This window comes from Hemitrygon akajei, chromosome 8, assembly GCF_048418815.1.
Source record: "Hemitrygon akajei chromosome 8, sHemAka1.3, whole genome shotgun sequence".
Lineage (NCBI taxonomy): Eukaryota > Metazoa > Chordata > Chondrichthyes > Myliobatiformes > Dasyatidae > Hemitrygon > Hemitrygon akajei.
The window spans coordinates 139,007,730-139,027,639 of record NC_133131.1 but is presented as its reverse complement, the minus strand read 5'-3'; the positions used below and the strand labels follow the sequence as shown (position 1 = coordinate 139,027,639).

At 39.1% G+C, this 19,910-nt stretch overlaps 1 protein-coding gene across 8 annotated transcripts in view; it reads left to right on the top strand.

Moving 5' to 3' along the window:
• Window positions 1-19,910, top strand: part of mpp7a (MAGUK p55 scaffold protein 7a) — a 464,536-nt gene that overhangs the window by 248,922 nt on the left and 195,704 nt on the right. For all 8 annotated transcript variants that reach the window (XM_073054744.1, XM_073054741.1, XM_073054742.1 and 5 more), the window contains one exon: window positions 8,113-8,190. In XM_073054744.1, the coding sequence (XP_072910845.1) occupies window positions 8,113-8,190 (78 nt within the window). The remainder of the gene's footprint in view (window positions 1-8,112; window positions 8,191-19,910) is intronic.

The following is a 19,910-nucleotide window of genomic DNA, read 5'->3' as shown; positions in this document are numbered from 1 at the left end:
ATTTGCAGCACCTGTAAAGCAATAAACACAATACAGGTTGCGTACCCCTTATGCGAAATTACAAAATCCAATTTATTTTTTAAAATTTTGATCATTGGCATAACGTCACCAATAGAAAATTCCACAAAGCACTAGCAAGGTTCCCTGGCGATGTACAGGTCTCTGCACATCACAGACAGTTCTGAGAAGGGGCATCACATATGTAATAAGCAGAAGTTTAGGAAAAATAGAAAAATGCTGCATGGAGCAAAAAATTAAAGATCTGGATTGTGTATTGAAAGAGTTCAGCGTTGGAGTGAACATATGCCATTTAATGGCAAGCTGGTCATGAAACAAAGAAAGACCTATCACACAAACTGAAATTGGAAGATAATTGTGAATATTCAGCAGGCTGGTTGCAAACATTTTAAGGTGAGGCACAGCATTAAATGTTTAAAGATTTTTAAAATTCTAAAGAGAAAGCACCTGCTGATCATGAAGCATTGGTAAGATTACTGATGAATATCCAACCCCAGAACAAATCTACCATGCTAGTTATTTTTATATTTTATATAAAACCTAAAAAAGTAAAATACAAATCGAGTATACTGTAATCTTTTAATCAAAACACAGAATCATAGGTGAAGACTGAAAGCCTGCTATAGTTTGTTGTTCAGCAGCTGATTCAGGTATTTCCCTGATACTACTCTGCTGCTTTTGTTACTCTGCACACATTCTATTTTCATTATGTTAATAGCATGTAATAATTTGTACTATTTAGTTCATATGTGTGATGAACATGTGTAAAACAAAGACTGCTTACTGGTAGTACATAAGTTCAGAGTTGGAAATGATGGTAAACCAGACTATCTCATTATATATTCAAAAATCCTAAACACTTCTGGCCCCAAGCATTTTGGATAGGGGTAGACAACCTGTACATGAAATACAAAACCCTTTTTTTCTTTTTGGCAAACATTTTTGAATTGTGGAAATTGCTGACATTATTATTACATTTGAGTACATTTTTAAAAACAGTAGATATTATTTTCCAGTTTAAAATGATGTGTTGGCTTTCTTACTGAAAATATTGAGTAGATTTCCAATTCTTCTTACTTGGCAAGGCAAGATGCTTTTTTAAACTGACAAAAATGTTGATGCATTTATCCAGCAACTTTTATTTTCCACAGTGCTGCTTTAACTCTCACCGTATCATCCATAATCTGATGTTCTCTGAAACTGTAAATAGTTTGGGAATTAGTATCTACACTAATGCCTGGTTTTCTTTGTGCCACTTGACGAATGACTTATTAGGAACTACATTTTCCATTTGATATACAGTATGCAATTGTAATATACAATATACAGTGTGATTGTAATATGCGATTGTATATTGCATCACTCATAAATCAATTTGCATCATGTGACCTACAAACCATTTTATTTTCACATAAGTATGGTGGAAATATGGAATCAATGCAACCATGGTGGCATTTTTGGGGTGTCATGTTTACAGTGTTCATTTGAAGAACAATTGACTTAGGTCTGCTCCTTGCACATTTCCCTAATCTTTGAAATGTTTTCACCCTCAAATATTTTACATGTGTAGGCTGCCTTGAATGTAAATACACTACCATCACCTGGCAATGTACTCCAAGCCACTTATTGTATGAAACAATTTGTCCTTGTGTCATTTCTGGTCCTTTCAGCAATTGTGCTTTGAACTTCTGGACCTTTAGAAACAGAGTTTTCTTTCGTCGTCTGATTCATTCATGATTTTTAAAGATTTCTTATCAAGTGATCTTTTCAGCTCCTTAACTCCAATGTGAACAATGCCAGCTTCTCTTCTGTTTGTATAACTGTATTTCTTATCCCATGAACTCATCTTGTAAATATTTTTGTACCTCCTACAGAATTTTTATGTTCTTCTTGAGGGGCGGTGTCCAAAATTGGATGCAGTACACCATCCAAGAATGAACTGATGTTTAAAGTAAACTCCATTTCTTCTACATGCAACTGATTTAAAAAAAAACAATAATCTTTGTGATTTGCTTCTTCCTTTAACCTGGCTTGTCAACTTTGCACAGAAACAGTAACTAATCGCTGTCTTTCCAGTTCATTTGAAACTGTGCATTTAATATGTTTGGTATATTCTCATTCTTTTATCTAAAATTATTACCTTTTTTTTTGTTATAAATTTTATCAGCTATGTATTAAGCTGTTACTTGTATTTATACAAATCTGATTTTGTCCTCCTGCTCTATTCCATTCTTCCACGGTGGTTGTTAGACATAGAAATTTTATGTTGTAAAGGTCATTAACATACTGTACTAGCCCTAGAATAGAAACATGAGATATGTTACTGATATCCTCCATGAAGTTACCGATATCCTCCATAAAGTCCAAAAACATGACTGTGACCTATAACTGTTTATGATCCATTAGGTAATTTCTACCCTATTTTATTTTCTTTTTGCCAGAAAGTTCAATTTTTGTTGGAAGGTCAAATAACTGATACTTTAGCACATATTAAAAAGCCACCGATACAATATCAACTCCACTTTCCTCATTAACACTCTCTGATCCTCATCAAAGTTCAGTTCAGTTGGTCATACACAATTTACCATTAGAGGTCTCTGGACTTTGTTAGTACATACACATCCGATTTGCTGACAAATTTTCCCTTATCTTTAAAGTCAATGTTAAACTCTAGGCAGTATAACCTCTGGGTTTACTCTCTACCAAAAAGAATAATTGCTACACCTGCATTCTGACCTGTATTAATGGAATTTTTACACTGTCTGTTCATTTTCATGGAAGCATCTTGTATCCAGGTGAGGTGATTTCCTCCTAGCCTTTCTAGTAGTCCAGTTTTGATTTTTATCTCTCCAATTTTTTTCTGCTTCTTCCTTGATTATCTCTACTTTTGTGTTAATGCACATTAGTACTTTCAATTGAGTTACAGACAACAACATTTTAGGCAACGCACACAAAAGTTGGACGAACTGTTGTAGGGATGACTTGCAGCAGACTGAAAAGCTTGAGCATGTAGATATTAAGAAAAAGGATGTGCTGGAGCTTTTGAAAAGCATCAAGTTGGATAAGTCACTGGGACCGGATGGTATGTACCCCAGACTACTGTGGGAAACAAGGGAGGAGATTGCTGAGCCTCTGGCAATGATCTTTGCATCATCAATAAGGACAGGACAGGTTCCAGAGGATTGGAAGGTTGCAGATGTTGTTCCCTTATTCAAGAAAGGGAGTAGAGACAGCCCAGGAAATTATAGACCAGTGAGTCTTTCTTCAGTGGTTGGTAAGTTGATGGAGAAGATCCTGAGAGGCAGGATTTATGAACATTTGGAGAGGCATAATATGATTAGGAATAGTCAGCATGGCTTTGTCAAAGGCAGGTCGTGCCTTATGAGCCTGATTGAATTTTTTGATGATGTGACTAAACACATTAATGAAGGTAGAGCCGTAGATGTAGTGTATATGGATTTTAGCAAGGCATTTGATAAGGTACCCCATGCAAGGCTTTTTGAGAAAGTAAGGAGGCATAGGATCCAAGGGGACATTGCTTTGTTGATCCAGAACTGGCTTGCTCACAGAAGGCAAAGAGTGGTTGTAGACGGGTCATATTCTGCATGGAGGCCGGTGACCAGTGGTGTGCCTCAAGGATCTGTTCTGGGACCCCTACTCTTTGTGATTTTTATAAATGACCTGGATGAGGAAGTGTAAGGATGGGTTAGTACGTTTGCTGATGATGCAAAGGTTGGAGGTGTTGTCGATAGTGTGGAGGGCTGTCAGAGGTTACAACGGGACATTGACAGGATGCAAAACTGAGCTGAGAAATGGCTGATGGAGTTCAACCCAGATATGTGTGATTAATTTTGGTAGGTCAAATATAATGGCAAAATATAGTATTAATGGTAAGACTCTTGGCAGTGTGGAGGATCAGAGGGATCTTGGGGTCCGAGTCCATAGGATGCTCAAAGCTGCTACACAGGTTGACTCTGTGGTTAAGAAGGCATATGGTGCATTGGCCTTTATCAATCATGGGATTGAGCTTAAGAGCCGAAAGGTAATGTTGCAGCTATACTGGACCCTGGTCAGACCCCACTTGGAGTACTGTGCTCATTTCTGGTCGCCTCACTACAGGAAGGATATGGAAACAATGCAAAGGGTGCAGAGGAGATTTACAAGGATGTTGCCTGGATTGGGGAGCATGCCTTATGAGAAAAGGTTGAGTGAACTCGGTCTTTTCTCCTTGGAGCGAGGGAGGATGAGAGGTGACCTGATAGAGGTGTACAAAATGAGGAGAGGCATTGATCATGTGGATAGTCAAAGGCTTTTCTCCAGGGCTGAAATGGCTAGCACGAGAGGGCATAGTTTTAAGGTGCTTGGAAGTAAGTGCAGAGGAGATGTCAGGGGTAAGTTTTTTACGCAGAGAGTGGTGAGTGTTCGGAATGGGCTGCTGGCGGCAGCGGCAGAGACAGAAACAATAGGGTCTTTTAAGAGACTCCTAGATGGCTACATGGAGCTTAGAAAAATAGAGAACTTTGAGTCACCCTAGGTAGTTCTAAGGTAGAGACATGCTTGGCACAGCTTTTTGGGCTGAAGGGCCTATATTGTTCTGTAGGTTTTCTATGTTTCTATGTAACTCAGCAGACCAGGCAGCATCCATAGAAATGAATAAACAGTCGACATTTCAGGCTGAGGCCCTTCTTCAGGACTGAGAAGAGGTAAAGTGTCAGAGTGTTGAATAGAAAAAGGGGGGAAAACTTAGTTTACTGACAGGAGAAATCAATATTTATGCCATCAGGTTGGAGGCTACCCAGACAGAGCACAAGGTATTGCTTCTCCACCCTGAGGATAGCCTCACCTTGGCATGAGAGGAGGCCATGAACTGACATGTCAGAAAGAGAAGGGACTTGGAATTAAAATATTTGGCCACTGGAATGTTCTGCTTGTGAGGTGCTCAACAAAGTGGTCCCTCAATTTACGACGGGTCTTGCCAATGTAGAGGAGGCCATATCTTGAGCACTGTACACAATAGCTGTCCCCAGCAGATTCCAAAGTGAAGTGTTGCCTCAACTGGGAGGATTGTTATAGGGCCCTGAACGGAAGTGAGGGAGGAGGTAGATGGCAGGTGTAGCACCCAACAGGGCGGACAACCAGTGTGCAAAAGATAACTGTGTAAATATAAAACGAATGAATGAATGAATAAATAAATTTTAAAAAATAACTCGCAACAATTATCAAACATGAGATGAAGAGTCCTTGAAAGTGAGTTCTCGGGTTGCAGGAACAGTTCAGTGATGGGGCAATTCATATATGTCAAACTCAAGGCCCGCGGGCCAAATCCGGCCCGCAGTGGAATTATCTTTGGCCCGCAAGATAATATCTAATTACTATTAAAGCTGGCCCCAGTAATCGAAGCGCCTATGGCGTATGATATGGCTAATGCTGAGTTTATTCAGGTACCAGGTTTTCAGGGTTTTTAGTGTTTATTCGGCAGTCTTGCTCAGCAGTCTTCTTCATAAGAAATGGAATTTGTAAAGTGAAACACTTTGTAGTTATAGCAGAGACTGAGACACATGAGAGCAGGCTGAAAAAATGGAGGCAACGAAAGCTGCGTTCGCACGCGTCCGACTGATCCGGCCCGCATGAAGCTGCATTTTGCTCAATCCGGCCCATGACCTAAAATGAGTTTGACACCCCTGGGGCAAGTGAAGTTATCTCCTCTTGTTCAAGAGCCTGATAGTTGAGGGGTAATAACTGTTCTGGTAGTGTGAGTTCTGAGGCTCCTGTACCATCTTTCTGATAGCAGCAGTGAGAAGAGTGTGTCCTGGGTGATGGGGTCCCTGATCATGGATGATGCTTCCTGCAACAACACTCAGTGTAGATGTTCTCAGTTGTGGGGAGGGTTTTACCCATGATAGACTGGGTAGTATCCACTACTTTTGGAGGATTTTCTATTCAAGGGCATTGGTGTTTCCATATACAGTCAGTTAATGGACTCCCCACAACACATTTAGAAGTTGTCAAAGTTTTAAATGTCATGCCGAATCTTCAGAAATTCCTAAGGAAGTAGAGGCACTTCTGTGCTTTCTCCATAATTGCATTTTCATGCTGTGCCTTGGAGAGGTCCTTTGAAATGATAACACCAGGAATTTGAAGTTACTGACCCCCCTCCACCTCTGATTCCCCCTATGAGGACTGTTTTGTGGGCCTCTGCTTTCCTCCTCCTGAAGTCGATAATCAGCTCCTTGGACTTGGTGACATTGGGTAGGAGGTAGGTATTGTGGCAAGAAACAACAAACTGTGCTAATACTAAAAATAAATAAATAAGGTATAAATATCAAAAACGTGGTATAAAGTGTTTTTGAAAGTGAGTCCACTGTGGCATCAACTTCTTATGAATATATGTATGTGTATGTTTTTTTATATTGCAACTTGTAGTTCTTTGCATTGCAAAGTACTGCTTCCGCAAAACAACATATTTCATGACCTATGCCAGTGATATTAAACCTGATTCTAATTCCGATTTCAGTCCTTCCTTGCTCATTGCTCCCTGTGAGCTGAACACATTCAAATATTGCAATGATACACTCTTGTGTTTGCCCCACTTGCTTTTCTGCTAACCAAAAAAGCAATCCAAGGGGCATCCACAAGTAAAACTGAAATCTAAACCAATGTCAGTCATTAAAGATATTTTGCAATATCTTTAGAAAATAATTAAATTGTTTATCAGCTTCTCTTCACTTATGAATCAAATACCTGCAGTTGCTACCAATCAACATTTTCCATGAGGTTCGTACTGTTTGGCTTAAAATCTACAATATTTCTTCACTTAACTTGTAATTTTACTAACTTGAGAATTTTAACTCTAGTCCCTTGGTACTTTCAATGATTAATTTACCAGGATTGGCCATTCTCTTCAATATTTTGATCATTTTAATTGAAATAACTCTTTCTTAAAAAACTCAAAATTCCATTGAAAATTGGTAGAATACTATTTTTTTCTATCATCTGCATGCATCAACAAAATCCCCGATGATTTCCAGGGAGTCCCTGATTTATTTTGACATGGATCAACAGTTGTAAGGAACTGTGCAGTCCAGTAGCTGAAAAGAGGAGAGACCATAACAGAAATGCAGCTGCAGTTGGAATGCCTCTTGGGGTAAAGCATGAGCCAATGCTCAGAAATGTTATTTTGGGGGCAGGAGGGGGCAGACAGGGGATACAGTAGAGATTCTGGAGATGTGGGCTTGCTAGGATCAGCTGCTATTAATTAATTCCCAGACATGATTTAACTTGTGCTAATAATACATAGAGCATCAAGATTTAAATCAGAATGCATAAAATAGTCTTGTCTTTTATCTGCAATATGCAATATTGTAAATGAAAGAGTGCAATGTAAAATTTTGCTTGCATGGCTATCATTTACACTATTAGTGTACCACCTTTTTTATTAAAGTCTGCAGAAGCAAGACAAAAATCCTTGGGTTCCGATTAAGCAGTAAATTCCAAAGCAATGAACCAGATGTATTCAAAATACTACTACAGATGTCATTTACTGTAATGGACTGTTAGCTTGTTGCCAAAAAATTAGGAATAAAAATTTAAATTCTGTTAATTCCATGCATTTTTGTTAAGATGCTAGTTCAGTTGTAACTTTCAGACTTTATTTTCAGCAGTTACATATATAATCAAAATCGACAAAAGTGTTGCAGCTAAACCAGCAACTTTCAAATGAGTCCAGGCAGGACATGACAACTTCAAGATGGGATTTTCCTATTATTCTGCGGTGCAAAATATGTCCTCAATATTTCAAGCTATTTCAAATGGCTCTCAAATAATTTTTGGATGGATGTATTGTAACTTGTAAAATTCATTTGTGATTACACTGCATTCTCCACATTTTTTCCAGGTGATTTGTATATGTACGCTAAACTTTTATTTCCACTGGCAAAATTTATGATGAATTGCTATTATGTGTCCAGCTTCTTTAGGTTACCATGAATATTTTTTCTTTTCTTCCAGAAACTACTATTATGTTGGTTCAGTAAGATCATATTGCTTTGCTTCCTATGTGCTTGATATATTAAACTTTCTGTGATTACTTTCCAGATCCATGAAAAACTTCAGCATTATGAAAGGCAGGGCCCAACACCCGTTCTTCACAACGCAGCCACTTTGGCAGATGATGTAAGTGTCCTTCATCTTCATGGTGAGATCATTGGGTATAAACACATCTAGTGTCCTTATGGAATTAAAACTTAGATCAGTCACTTTCTTTTACGATGGAACTGTACATTTTATTCTCCTGTTTTATTATATGTCAGTTGTAAAACTAGGGAAATCAAAAGCCTGATGCATGTTAAGTACGAGTATTGTTTAATTTAAAAAGCACATTTAAAATCTTATGGGAGGAACAGGGAGAACTGTGAAAGTACTGTGCAGGACATGAAAAACAGACCAAAATAAAGACCTATTAAAATGTACTAAATTGAGTGAAATACAAACATAGTTAAAGGAGCCAGGCACGATGAATGCTTGCAGTATTTTATTAATTTATTATTTAGAGTTACAGTGCCGAATAGGCCCTTCTGGCCCTTTGAGTGGTGCCACTCTACAACCTCTGATTCAACCCAAACCTAATCATGGGACAATTTACAATGACCAATTGCCCTGCTAAACAGTACATCTTTGAAATGTGGCAGAAAGCTGGAGCACCTGGAGGAAATCCCCACATTCCATGGGGAGGACATGGAGACTCCTTACAGATGACATCAGAATTGATCTCTTCCCCGAGCTGTAACAGCGTCATGCTAACCACCCATTAAAACTTGTATAAGCTTTACTTGGAATATTTGGCTGATTTATTGGTGTTTTCTTTAGTAAATTGACCATGCTTTTGTGAAGTATTAATATTGTTAACTTTGATTCACTACTTATATTACCAAAGATATTACTTAATACTGTGATTCACATATCCTAGATGTTGAAGACGGATTCAAAGTGCTTTCCCAGTATAAGCAAGAATTAATCAAAAAGATATATATTAGCTGAAGCAAGAGAAAGCCATACAGTTACCTTTTTTGACTTAATTATAATTCAGAAAGAAGGCATTTGGCCTTGGCTCCAGACTGCTTTCCAGGGAGAAGTTCCATTGTCCCTCTCCTTAAACCTATGTACAGTATTTGTTATGTTTTTTAACTCAAAAACATAAAAGTAATTGAAAGGAAAACAAAGAGCCGGGAGATGCATATCTACTACTTTTACTTTCAGCGAGACGTGTACATGATGTAGTGACATGATGATGTATGCCATTCACTTACTTTTACATATAACCTGCAATGCATTATGTAATCAACAAAGAATATTTAATCAATGATATATTGTTCAAATATTACTGAAGTATTAAATACACAATACACCTCCCTGATAAGCTATAAACTCCAAATCAATATAGAAAGCAGCTCAACTTAAACAAATAAATTAATTTCTATATACGCAGTATACTATATAATGCAACTACTATATAGACATACACAGCATAGTAAATTTTAAATTATCCCATTCAGTCTGAAGATTTAATCACTGTGGAGGATTTCTTGCTCTTGTGGGATAACGTCTTTTCTGACAAGGGGGCAGGGAAAAACTCTGCTTGGCAGGTGAGATTTGTCACTGTGAAACTATTCCAGGTTCTGGTAGTTGTAGGAGTTGACTGTGGGACTGCACAAAATGGATCTGACAACTCAGGACACCTTTTTTCTGGATGTGTTGGCATCCCAAGCAGTGCATGGCAAACTGCTTGATCTGCTGATCTATCTCATACCACGAGACAAAGCTTCGAGCCATACTTTCATTTTGACCACACCAAGATGACCAGCATGTTGCACCTTCAACACTTAAGCTCTCAGCTTGGGTGGTACCACAACTCTCAATCACCATATAAGGCAATGTCCATCAAGTTCAAAGTTATCCCGGTGCTGGTAAAATTGGAGAAGCTGGAGCTTCTGCCATTCCAGCCATTTTGCGTTGCCATGCAGACTAGAGACAGTTTGGGGTCTATTCTGGCTTCCCTTTGGATTATCTCTGCCATCAAGGGAAGTGTCCTCTTCTATAAAATTTTTAGGCATTTCCTTTTCAAAGGGTGTGGTGAACTATATATACCTGTCTGGACACACCCCCCCGCTGACTGCTCCTGTGGCTCCTCCCACGGACCCCGGTATAAAGGCGATTGAAGACACCGCCCCGGTCTCAGTCTCCAGGATGCAGTGTGGTGGTCAATTGCTGCTTGTTCTTTCTTCCAGCCAATAAAAGCCTATATCTCGTCTCACGTCTCCAAGAGTTATTGATGGTGCATCAAAGGGTAAACCTGACATTCCATCAGCTTTTCCATGATTAGTTGTCCCCCATGTCTGGCACCCCCGCGTGTCCCCCTGTGTCTCCCCCCATGCCCCCCACATCTCCTCCCCCTTGTCTCCCCATCTCCATGTCTCTCCCACGTGTGTCCCTCTCCCCTCTACCCCTGATCCCCCTCTTCTCCACCGTCTCCCCCACTCCCTCTCTCCACTCTCTCACTCCCTCTCTCTACCATCAGTATCATATCCTCTGAGCTTCCTTGGCAAGACTCTATTGGAGTAATTTTCTTAGTCCTATCCATTACCCTCCATTTCCCCACCACCTTCTCTGCAACATTAAATTAAAATGTTTTCCTCCTTCCCAGTCTTGTTGTCGGGTTTTTAACAGGAATCATTAATTCTCTTTCCTTCCTACAAATACTGCCTAACCTCCCGAGTCTTTCAAGCATATTTTGCTTTTTTATTTTTGCAGCATATATTCTATTAAGCTTTCTTGAAGTACTGATATTTCTGTGCAATTATCTCTTTTCTCTCTGGAATTCAATAACTTCAGACCTGTTCCGTTCAACATTTCCTTAAAAGACAGCCACATCCTGAAATCAGTCTCATGAGCACGAATGCAAACCTTACCCAGCAAGTATATCCTTCCTGAAATAAGGACACACAATCCGTACACAGTATTGTAGATGTCTTCATAGCTTACATTTCTTTTAATTTCTCTGCTTGCATACGAATTTTATATTTCATGTACAAAAGCGCAGATCTGTCGGAGCACATTTCTACAATTTATGTAATTATATTCTTACTATCTTATCACAGTTCTCCTTTGTATATACTGTAGGTAAAATGCAAATAATGCTGAAGCAGGGTGATGCACAAATACAGCACCAAAAAATGGGAAAGTTTAGGATGCAGAGCACATACATGAAGATGTTATATTTCTATATGGATAATTTTGATTACTGAAAGCAGGAAAAAAAACTGGCATTGTTGTTGTGTGCACCTGGGCAAACTGAAAATTGATCAATGCCTGAGAATAGGCGTCTCTCCTTTGCTCAGTATGTCAATCTCATTCTCACAGTTAAGAAAAAAGATGGATACCAAATGCTTTCTTTGCAAGGAAGATTCTTTTCCCTCACTTCAATCAATGAGTGTTGTATATCCTCTCCTGCAGTTTGTGGGAGTAGAAATATTGCTGTTTGAAATTGAAGAAAAGTACCAGTTACTATTCAATGTTATTCCAGTTCCTATAATCAACTCTCTGAACTTATAATACTTGATCATTTTCTGCTATTGTTCACTTCCGTTTTGTTTTTTTTTTAAAAATATCAATTTGTTTCATGTCGGCTTTGAAATTTGCAGACTACTTTATTTTTGTTGTAACTTGCTGATCAGCACTGTTGACATTGAACTAAAACTCATTATTCTGCTTCCTGGAGTGTCTAGTTTATGTTGTATGACTAAGTGTTCTAAGAGTCCTTAGGGCAAAATATTAGTATTCTGTAGACATTGGTAAATGGCATAATTATAGTGTTGATTGTTGCTCTTAAGGGAGGAAAATACCACAGTGTGACGTTAACAGTACCGGCAAACTAGGTATTCCAGCTATGGAGTTACCTCGTGGCAATTTGATAAAATAATGATGCTTATCTTTTAATATTTCCCCTCCATTCTTTGTTGCCTGAGAGTTGAGCAAGGTCATGAATCCCATTCAGGATCATGTAAGATTAGAGTTATGTGGCCTGGAAGGAGTTTTTAAAAAATCAATCATTCAATGTTACTTGTTGGAACATCATATGAAAGCGCAAAGACATTTTGGCCCTTCATTTAATCATCTGCTCATAGTACATATTGCTGAATGAATTGTTCCTGTGAGTGAATCACAAATGGCCAGATCCCCCTGATAGTGGACACTGTTTTGTGACCAATGCAAAGAATGAAATGATAATCTTTTGATGAATAAACTCTTCCTGAGCTTCCAGCTGGGTACAGGTATTGACTTGCACCGATGTTTTCATGACGACTCTGCCATCTTCTTCAGGGATGAGAATTTGTTCATTTCTGGTTTTGTACATGGAGCTATTTGCACCAAATTTACTTTTTATTGTCCCATCTACTAAAAGGGCTTTCTATTAAAAATGGATAATTAAGGAAAATAAGCCCAGCTTGCTGTGCCATCGAAGCAATTAGACTTTCGTTTAAGTATTTTAATCACAAAATTAAATCTGCTATTGCATATTATTGGTTGAAATGTGAAGATTTTTGCATTGATTTTCAAAATTTTTTTTATTTTTTCTCCATTTTTGAATGCTTAAGTTACAGTAATTGCAAGATATTGCAGTATCCTTCAAGGCAACTGATGCACCCAGTGCATGCCATCAAGGAGGATACAGCCTATGCCTGGAATTTAGGGGGTAGTACTTGTTTTGAAATTTCACTGGAATGCAGTCACAAGCTATCCTCATTGTCCTTGTGTTCCTCCATACCCTTTATGTTCCCATTTCCACACACTTTCTTTCCTCTTAGAAATGAATGAAAGAAAGTTAGCAGACTTTCTTTGGATACATTCACCTTCTAAGGATACATCAAAGTACCCTTTAAACTAAATGGCATTTCTGTGTTTGCCATCCTTTGCAGGTAATGAGCTACAGATCCCGACTACCCCATGGGTGAAATGTAATTTTTCCTCATTTCCCTTCTCATCCTTCAACCAATTAATTTAAATACATTAATTCCAATATTGACACTTTAGTGGAAAGGAAATGTATTTCTCCTGCATACTAGTTCAATTGTACAAAATTATGAGAAGCCTTGAAGTCTCCCCTTGGCTATCTCTGTTCTGATTTAAAAACAAAATCCCTACTTACCCAATCTTGCTATAATTTCCCAGTCATGGCAACATCATTATGTATTTCCTCTTCACTTTACCAGCCCAATCACATCTTTCCCATAATCCGTTGACTGTAACTGTAATCAGTACTCGAACTGTAGCTAGTAGCTAGTTAAAGCTTGCTCCTGATCACTTCATGATCACCCTGTTTCGATTCTGGACAGAAATGGGGATGATGTCTTTGATTGGCCTGGCATGTACAACCTAGTTCTCCATCAAATCCAGATGGGTTCCATTAAATGCATTTCCCCATGAAGCCTCCTTGTTATGTCCTTCAATTAATTCAATCAAGATAGTGAACGCAATCTTTGCATCTTTAAGTCCCTAATTTGTTTTCTACTCTCTCTCTCTACACTGTGTGGCTAAGCACAGCTCAGATGCCATCTGTAAATTGGCTGACGATACAGCGATTGTTGGTAGAATCTCAGATGGAGACGAGAGGGTATACAGGAGTGAGATATTTCAGTTAGTTGAGTGGTGTTGTAGCAACAACCTTGCATTCAATGTCAGTAAGACCATAGAACTGATGGTGGACTTCAGAAGGGATAAGACAAGGGAACACACACCAGACCTTGTAGAGGGATCCCAAGTGGAGAGAATGAGCAATTTCAAGTTACTGGGTGTCAAAATTTCTGAGGATCTAACCTGGGCCTAATATTGTGATGCAGCTACGCAGAAGACACAACAGTGGCTATATTTCACTAGGAGTTTTAAGATTTGATATGTCTCCAAAAACACACAAATTTCTACAGACGTACCATAGACAGCATTCTAAATGGCTGCATCACTGTTTGGTATGGTGGGTGGGGGGAGGAGGCGGTAACTGATCAGGATCAAAGCAAGTTGCAGAAGATTGTAAACTTAGCTCCATCATGAGCACTAGCCTCTGTAGTATCCAGGACATCTTCAAGGACTGATGCTTCAAAAGGCAGTGTCCATCATTAAGGACCCCCATCATCCAGGTCATGGCTTGTTCTCATTGCTACCAATAGGAAGGAGGTACAGAAGCTTGAAAGAACACTCTCAACAATGCAGGAACAGCTTCTTCCTCTCTGCCATCTAATTTCTGAATGGCCATTAAACTCATGAACACTACCTCACTTACCTCTTTCCTCCCACTTCTCCCTATTTCCTCTCATTCCTCCCTATTTCCTCTCATTCATCATTCCAACACCTTTGTTGACCTCGCTCTGTTTTGTTAAGCGTTCTCCCCTACTCTTTCTTGTTCCTCTCCACATCAGTCTAGAGTAGTAAGAAATGATTTATAATTGGTAAAAGTACTGATATGGATAAGAGATGACTAAGCCACTCATTGCATAATTCACAACACATGGATCTTCTATGTATTTTGCCTGTATAATAAAGAAACTATAACTTGCAAACAACGTTTTGAAATTTACCATGCTCTGTTCTGTATGGCTACTTTTACTTGGTGGCATATTGTTTCTCCTCCGCAGTGCAGTGTAAACGGATTTGACTTATGGTATTGCGCATGTTCAGTAGTGTACACAGTAATAATACTTACAGAAGATAGATAGCCCTTTAGTCAATCTTTGGTGTTGACAGTTGATAGAAACTTGCTGGAGATGTTAATATGGTACAGCTGTGAATCTTGTATTACGATATAGCATTTTTCCTTTAGGCTCACTTTCATTTCTTTGCCTGTGTTTCATTCAGCCTTTTAAAAGTCTTCTACTTACACAAATGTAAATGCGTTGAGGTGGGAAGTTATTATTCCACTTCTCTGCTTTAATTGTGCAATTGTACAGCATTGGTGGAATATTTATAATTTGACCTTTTTCCCGGTCTTAATACTTTGTTCCTGGCAGTTTTTTATTTATATTGTTTCTTGATCTTCTCTCAGACTAATTTACTTTCTTATTTTGCTTTTTAATCCTGTTCTTCTTTGTCCATTTATGGATTTCTTGCTCTTCAAGGTTCCCTTTGATTTCCTGCATTCATTTTGGACATTTCATCTGAGTGCTTCTGGCCTCTTTCATGGATGAGTGGCACCTGATACAGAAGATTCATAAAATACATTGAGGCTTTCAACCTATTCTGTAGGTCCCAATTCATTCAAAAATGTTCTCTGACTTTTCTTAACACAGTTTTTCCTTTGTGAGTATTTAGGCAACTCATTTTCAAAAGTTGTTCTTGAAACTTTCACCACCTCTATACCTCAAGCATAGCATTTCAACTCAAACAGCTGACGGGATACTTCCCTGACTTTTGGGGTTGCCAGTTGCAGGCATCAGGAAGGAGGCGTTGCAGTTGGCTGTGTGCCACTCGATTCTCCACTGAGTTGGTGGCTGACCCCTCCCACTGGTGCTGCCCTGTGTTCATTCAGTGGAAAACAGACAGGATTGTGTTCGTCTCTGGGGGCACTTGTACGATGTGACAACTGTTGTGGGCTTATTCATACAGAAAAATGTTTCCAGGACAACATCCATACACCATAAGTCTACAGAACACAACTCTTAGGCACTTAGGCTATATTATATATTGTTATGACCTCGGCCCCCTCCTTTGTGAGAATCGCAAGAACCCTAGTCAAGGGGGGGGTCAACTGACCCAAGAGGGGGAGAGACGTGCTGAATAGACACAAGAAATGGGAGAGAGAGAGAGAGAGAGAGACGTGCGGAAGACCACGTTCTCCCGAGAAGCAGAATAAAGGCGATATTGACTATTGTCTCATGAAGACCACGTGAAAAGCCCTCGGGCAAAGAGGGCTGGTTGAGAGAGAGATCGCATCACCTGCAACCTGATTGACACCTGCGATCCCGTGAAGAAGTATAAAGGAGGGTCTGAGGGGGGGACAACCCTCAGACGCACCAAGGAGACACCAAGGAAGCACGATACCGATTCCCGTGGGAGCGGGAAGCCATTTTGAAGGAAGCCACGTGCGTTAGATTCCGAATTTTGAATCTGTGGCTAGAACCTTGGAAGATCACTTTTAACTAACAACGGGGAAGCCTGCTCCCCTGATTCCAAGGATTTGCTCTGTAAAGACAACGGGCAAGTGTTTATCCTTTCTCAACCATCTCTCTCTCTCCACAACGTGAAACCCCAGCGGTTCCCAAAAGGGAAAAGCCTGCAAACTTCTGAGTGACTCTTTATATTTCAATTGGACTCAGTATTACCCCCTAGACAACTATAGAGCTTATTTCTGATTGATTATTATTACACCGGTGTTTTAGATTGAGTTTTGACGATGTATATGATCTGAATGTTTTGTATTACCCATACGTTTGTGCCCCTTTTCTTGAATAAAACGTTTGAAAATAGTAGCATCCGACTCAGCTGATCCCGCTATCTTTGCTGGTAAGTTGCCTGGTTACGAGGTTACGTAACAATATATAATGTTTTATGTTATAACAGTTTTTTTCGGCTATCATAGTTATATGTGCTATATGTTCTGTGTGCTGTTCATGACTGTTGGTGCTGTGTTTTTGCACCTTGGCCCTGGAGAAACATTGATTCGTTTGGCTATATTCTTGTGTTTGGTTGAATAACAAACAGTTAAGTCAACTTGAAAGTGAAAGCACTGCTTTTTCTCAGCCCTCCACATAGCATGCCTTTTATCATTTGCACACACTTTCACAAATGGAAAGCAACCTTAGAATTAACACAATATTTTATGAAGATTTGATTTAACTGCCTTGCCTTTGCACTCTGTACCCTTAGTGACATTAGAGCCTATTGTCTTGCTTATTATTTATTGTAATGCCTGCACTGTTTTGTGCACTTCATGCAGTCCTGGGTAGGTCTGTAGTCTAGTGTAGTTTTTTTTCCTGTGTTGTTTTTACGTAGTTCAGTGTACTTTTTGTACTGTTTCATGTAGCACCATGGTCCTGAAAAACGTTGTCTCGCTTTTTATTGTGTATGTACCAGCAGTTATGGTTGAAATGACAATAAAAAGTGACTTGACTTAACTACTAATGAAGTATAAACACTAGGCATCCAAAGTCAAAGTACTCACTTGTAAAATTTTACCAGGTCAAGCGCCGTAGATTTATTCACACAGAGTTGTGATGAAAGTTTAAATAATCATTCTCTGCTTGTCCTGCTCCCTTGAAAATTGTACTGTTCCAATTTGCTCATCACCTCTGAACATTTTTCCTACTGGAAATACTCACTTGACAATTTTCTGTCCTATATTCATTGTCTATGATACATTTCATACTTCATTATCTGACAGGTACTTCAGTTTTCCTTTTGGATTCTTTCTGAAGTTAAAGCAAAGAGTGTTTCAATCTTTGCAACAGTATTTTATATTAGGCGTTTTTACTTAAACTGCAAGTCAGCAACTTTGTCATTTGTGTGAACTACTATTTCAAACTGAAACAGCTTTTTCAGCAGTTTGAAAGACTGCCTGCTTTAAAAGTGTGGCAAGAAATCTAATTAAATTTTCTCTTTTTATTGATTAATGTGTATCCTGCAATATTACAAACTAAAATAGTTACATTTGAACTTCAACTACTTGTATGCATAATTGAACAGATCACATGGGTTTTTATTTCAGATCAGCTATTTGGAATTAAACTGATGGCATGATTTTGAGCAAAACTGGTTTTAAATGTCATACTTTATATTAAAGGAGCAATGTTTCCACACGATTTAAAAATATATCAAATTTTGCTGCATCACAAACAAGAGAAAATCTGCAGATGCTGGAAATCCAAGCAACACACACAAAATGGAGGAACTCAGCAGGCCAGGCAGCATCTATGGAAAAGAGGGCAGTTGACATTTTGGGCTTTGACCTTTCAGCAGGACCGGAGAAAAAAAAAGATGAGGGGTAGGATTAAAAGGTGGGGGGAGGGGAGGGAGAAACACAAAGTGATGGGGTGAAACTGGGAGGGGAAAGAGTGAAGTAAAGAGCTGGTAAGTTGATTGGTGAAAGAGATACAGGGCTGGAGAAGGGGAAAATCTAATAAGAGAGTTCAGAAGGCCATGGAAGAAAGAAAAGGGGAGAGTACCGGAGGGAATTTAGAAGGATGAGAGGGGATCTGATTGAAACATATAAGATTATTAAGGGATTGGGCACACTGGAGGCAGGAAGCATGTTCCCGCTGATGGGTGATTCCAGAACTAGAGGCCACAGTTTAAGAATAAGGGGTAGGCCATTTAGAACAGAGATGCGGAAAAACTTTTTCACCCAGAGAGTGGTGAATATGTGGAATGCTCTGCCCCAGAAGGCAGTGGAGGCCAAGTCTCTGGATGCATTCAAGAGAGAGTTAGATAGAGCTCTTATAGATAGCAGGGTCAAGGGATATGGGGAGAGGGCAGGAACGGGGTACTGACTGTGTATGATCAGCCATGATCACAGTGAATGGCGGTGCTGGCTAGAAGGGCCGAATGGCCTACTCCTGCACCTACTGTCTATTGAGACAATGGCCAGGCAAGTTGATAAGGTGAGAGAGGGAAAGTGGGATGGGGAGTGGTGAAGGGCGGGGGCATTGCCAGAAGTTAGAGAAGTCAATGTTCATGCCATCAGGTTGGAGGCTACCCAGACGGAATATAAGGTTTTTGTTCCTCCAACCTGAGTGTGGCCTCATCACTAATGTTGCTGCATGCCCAGTTCCTCATACAGCTTTGAACTTGACCACAACAGAATTTTAAAACAATTTGGGATATAAGGGTTATATCTGTAATTTTTAAAATTTCATTTGACCAAGTGTTTACAGTTTTAAAAATTAATTTCATGCATTTTCTGAAATTAAAAAAATCAGTTTGTTAAATAAGTAACCCTCATATCACCAAACAATTGGCATTACAGATTTCAATTTGGCACATTTAATGCCTTTCAGTCCATGGGAACATTTAAAACACATTCTACTACAGAAGACAAATTCAGAAAAATTTAATAAACCTTGGAAAAGGACCAATTATATATTTGGGTGTTAATCAAATATTTTTGATTAATGCAAGTCATTAAGCACTACTGTAATGTGACTTAAGCCTGCCCTTTGTTTTGGATAGAATTGACATTTTCATTGTCTTTGTTCCTTCGTTTTTTTTTTAATTTCACCACCTTTTGCCTCAACATGAAGTAGCAATTTGTGAAACCTATTTTCACAAAGGATGGCAATCATCCAACAAGATAATTTTGCTCAAGTACAAATCCTGAGGATATTGATAATTAATTCCATTCAATTCAGCACTTCAGTTTGAACATTAAAAGTTGATGAACTTACCCCAATTTTGAACAATTTATTCAATTTTTCTCACTTTCTTCAGATCACAGGTGTAGCAGTTATGGACACTTGCATAGACCCAAACTATGTTTCCTTTTTGTGGGATGCATAGAACAGTTTCACTCCAGTGCTTTTTTGCGATACTTTTGCTTGTTCATCAATGACTGATGCAACTTCCTGTGAAATGTATCGGTTGCATCAATTCAAATCAATGAGTACTTTGCTGATCAGTCTGTCAGTTTCTAGCATGTCCACAACTTACTAATCCCAACCGTACGTCTTTGGAATGTGGAGAAAACCCACATGGTCACGAGGAGAATGTACAAACTTCATACAGGCAGCGCCGGAAATTGAACCCTGATTGGTGATGGCTGCCATTGTAAAACAATGAGCCAACCACTACTCTACCCCACACTGAAGTGATCAATTGCCATCCTGCCCTCAACCTCACCTACTTCATCTATGACTTCA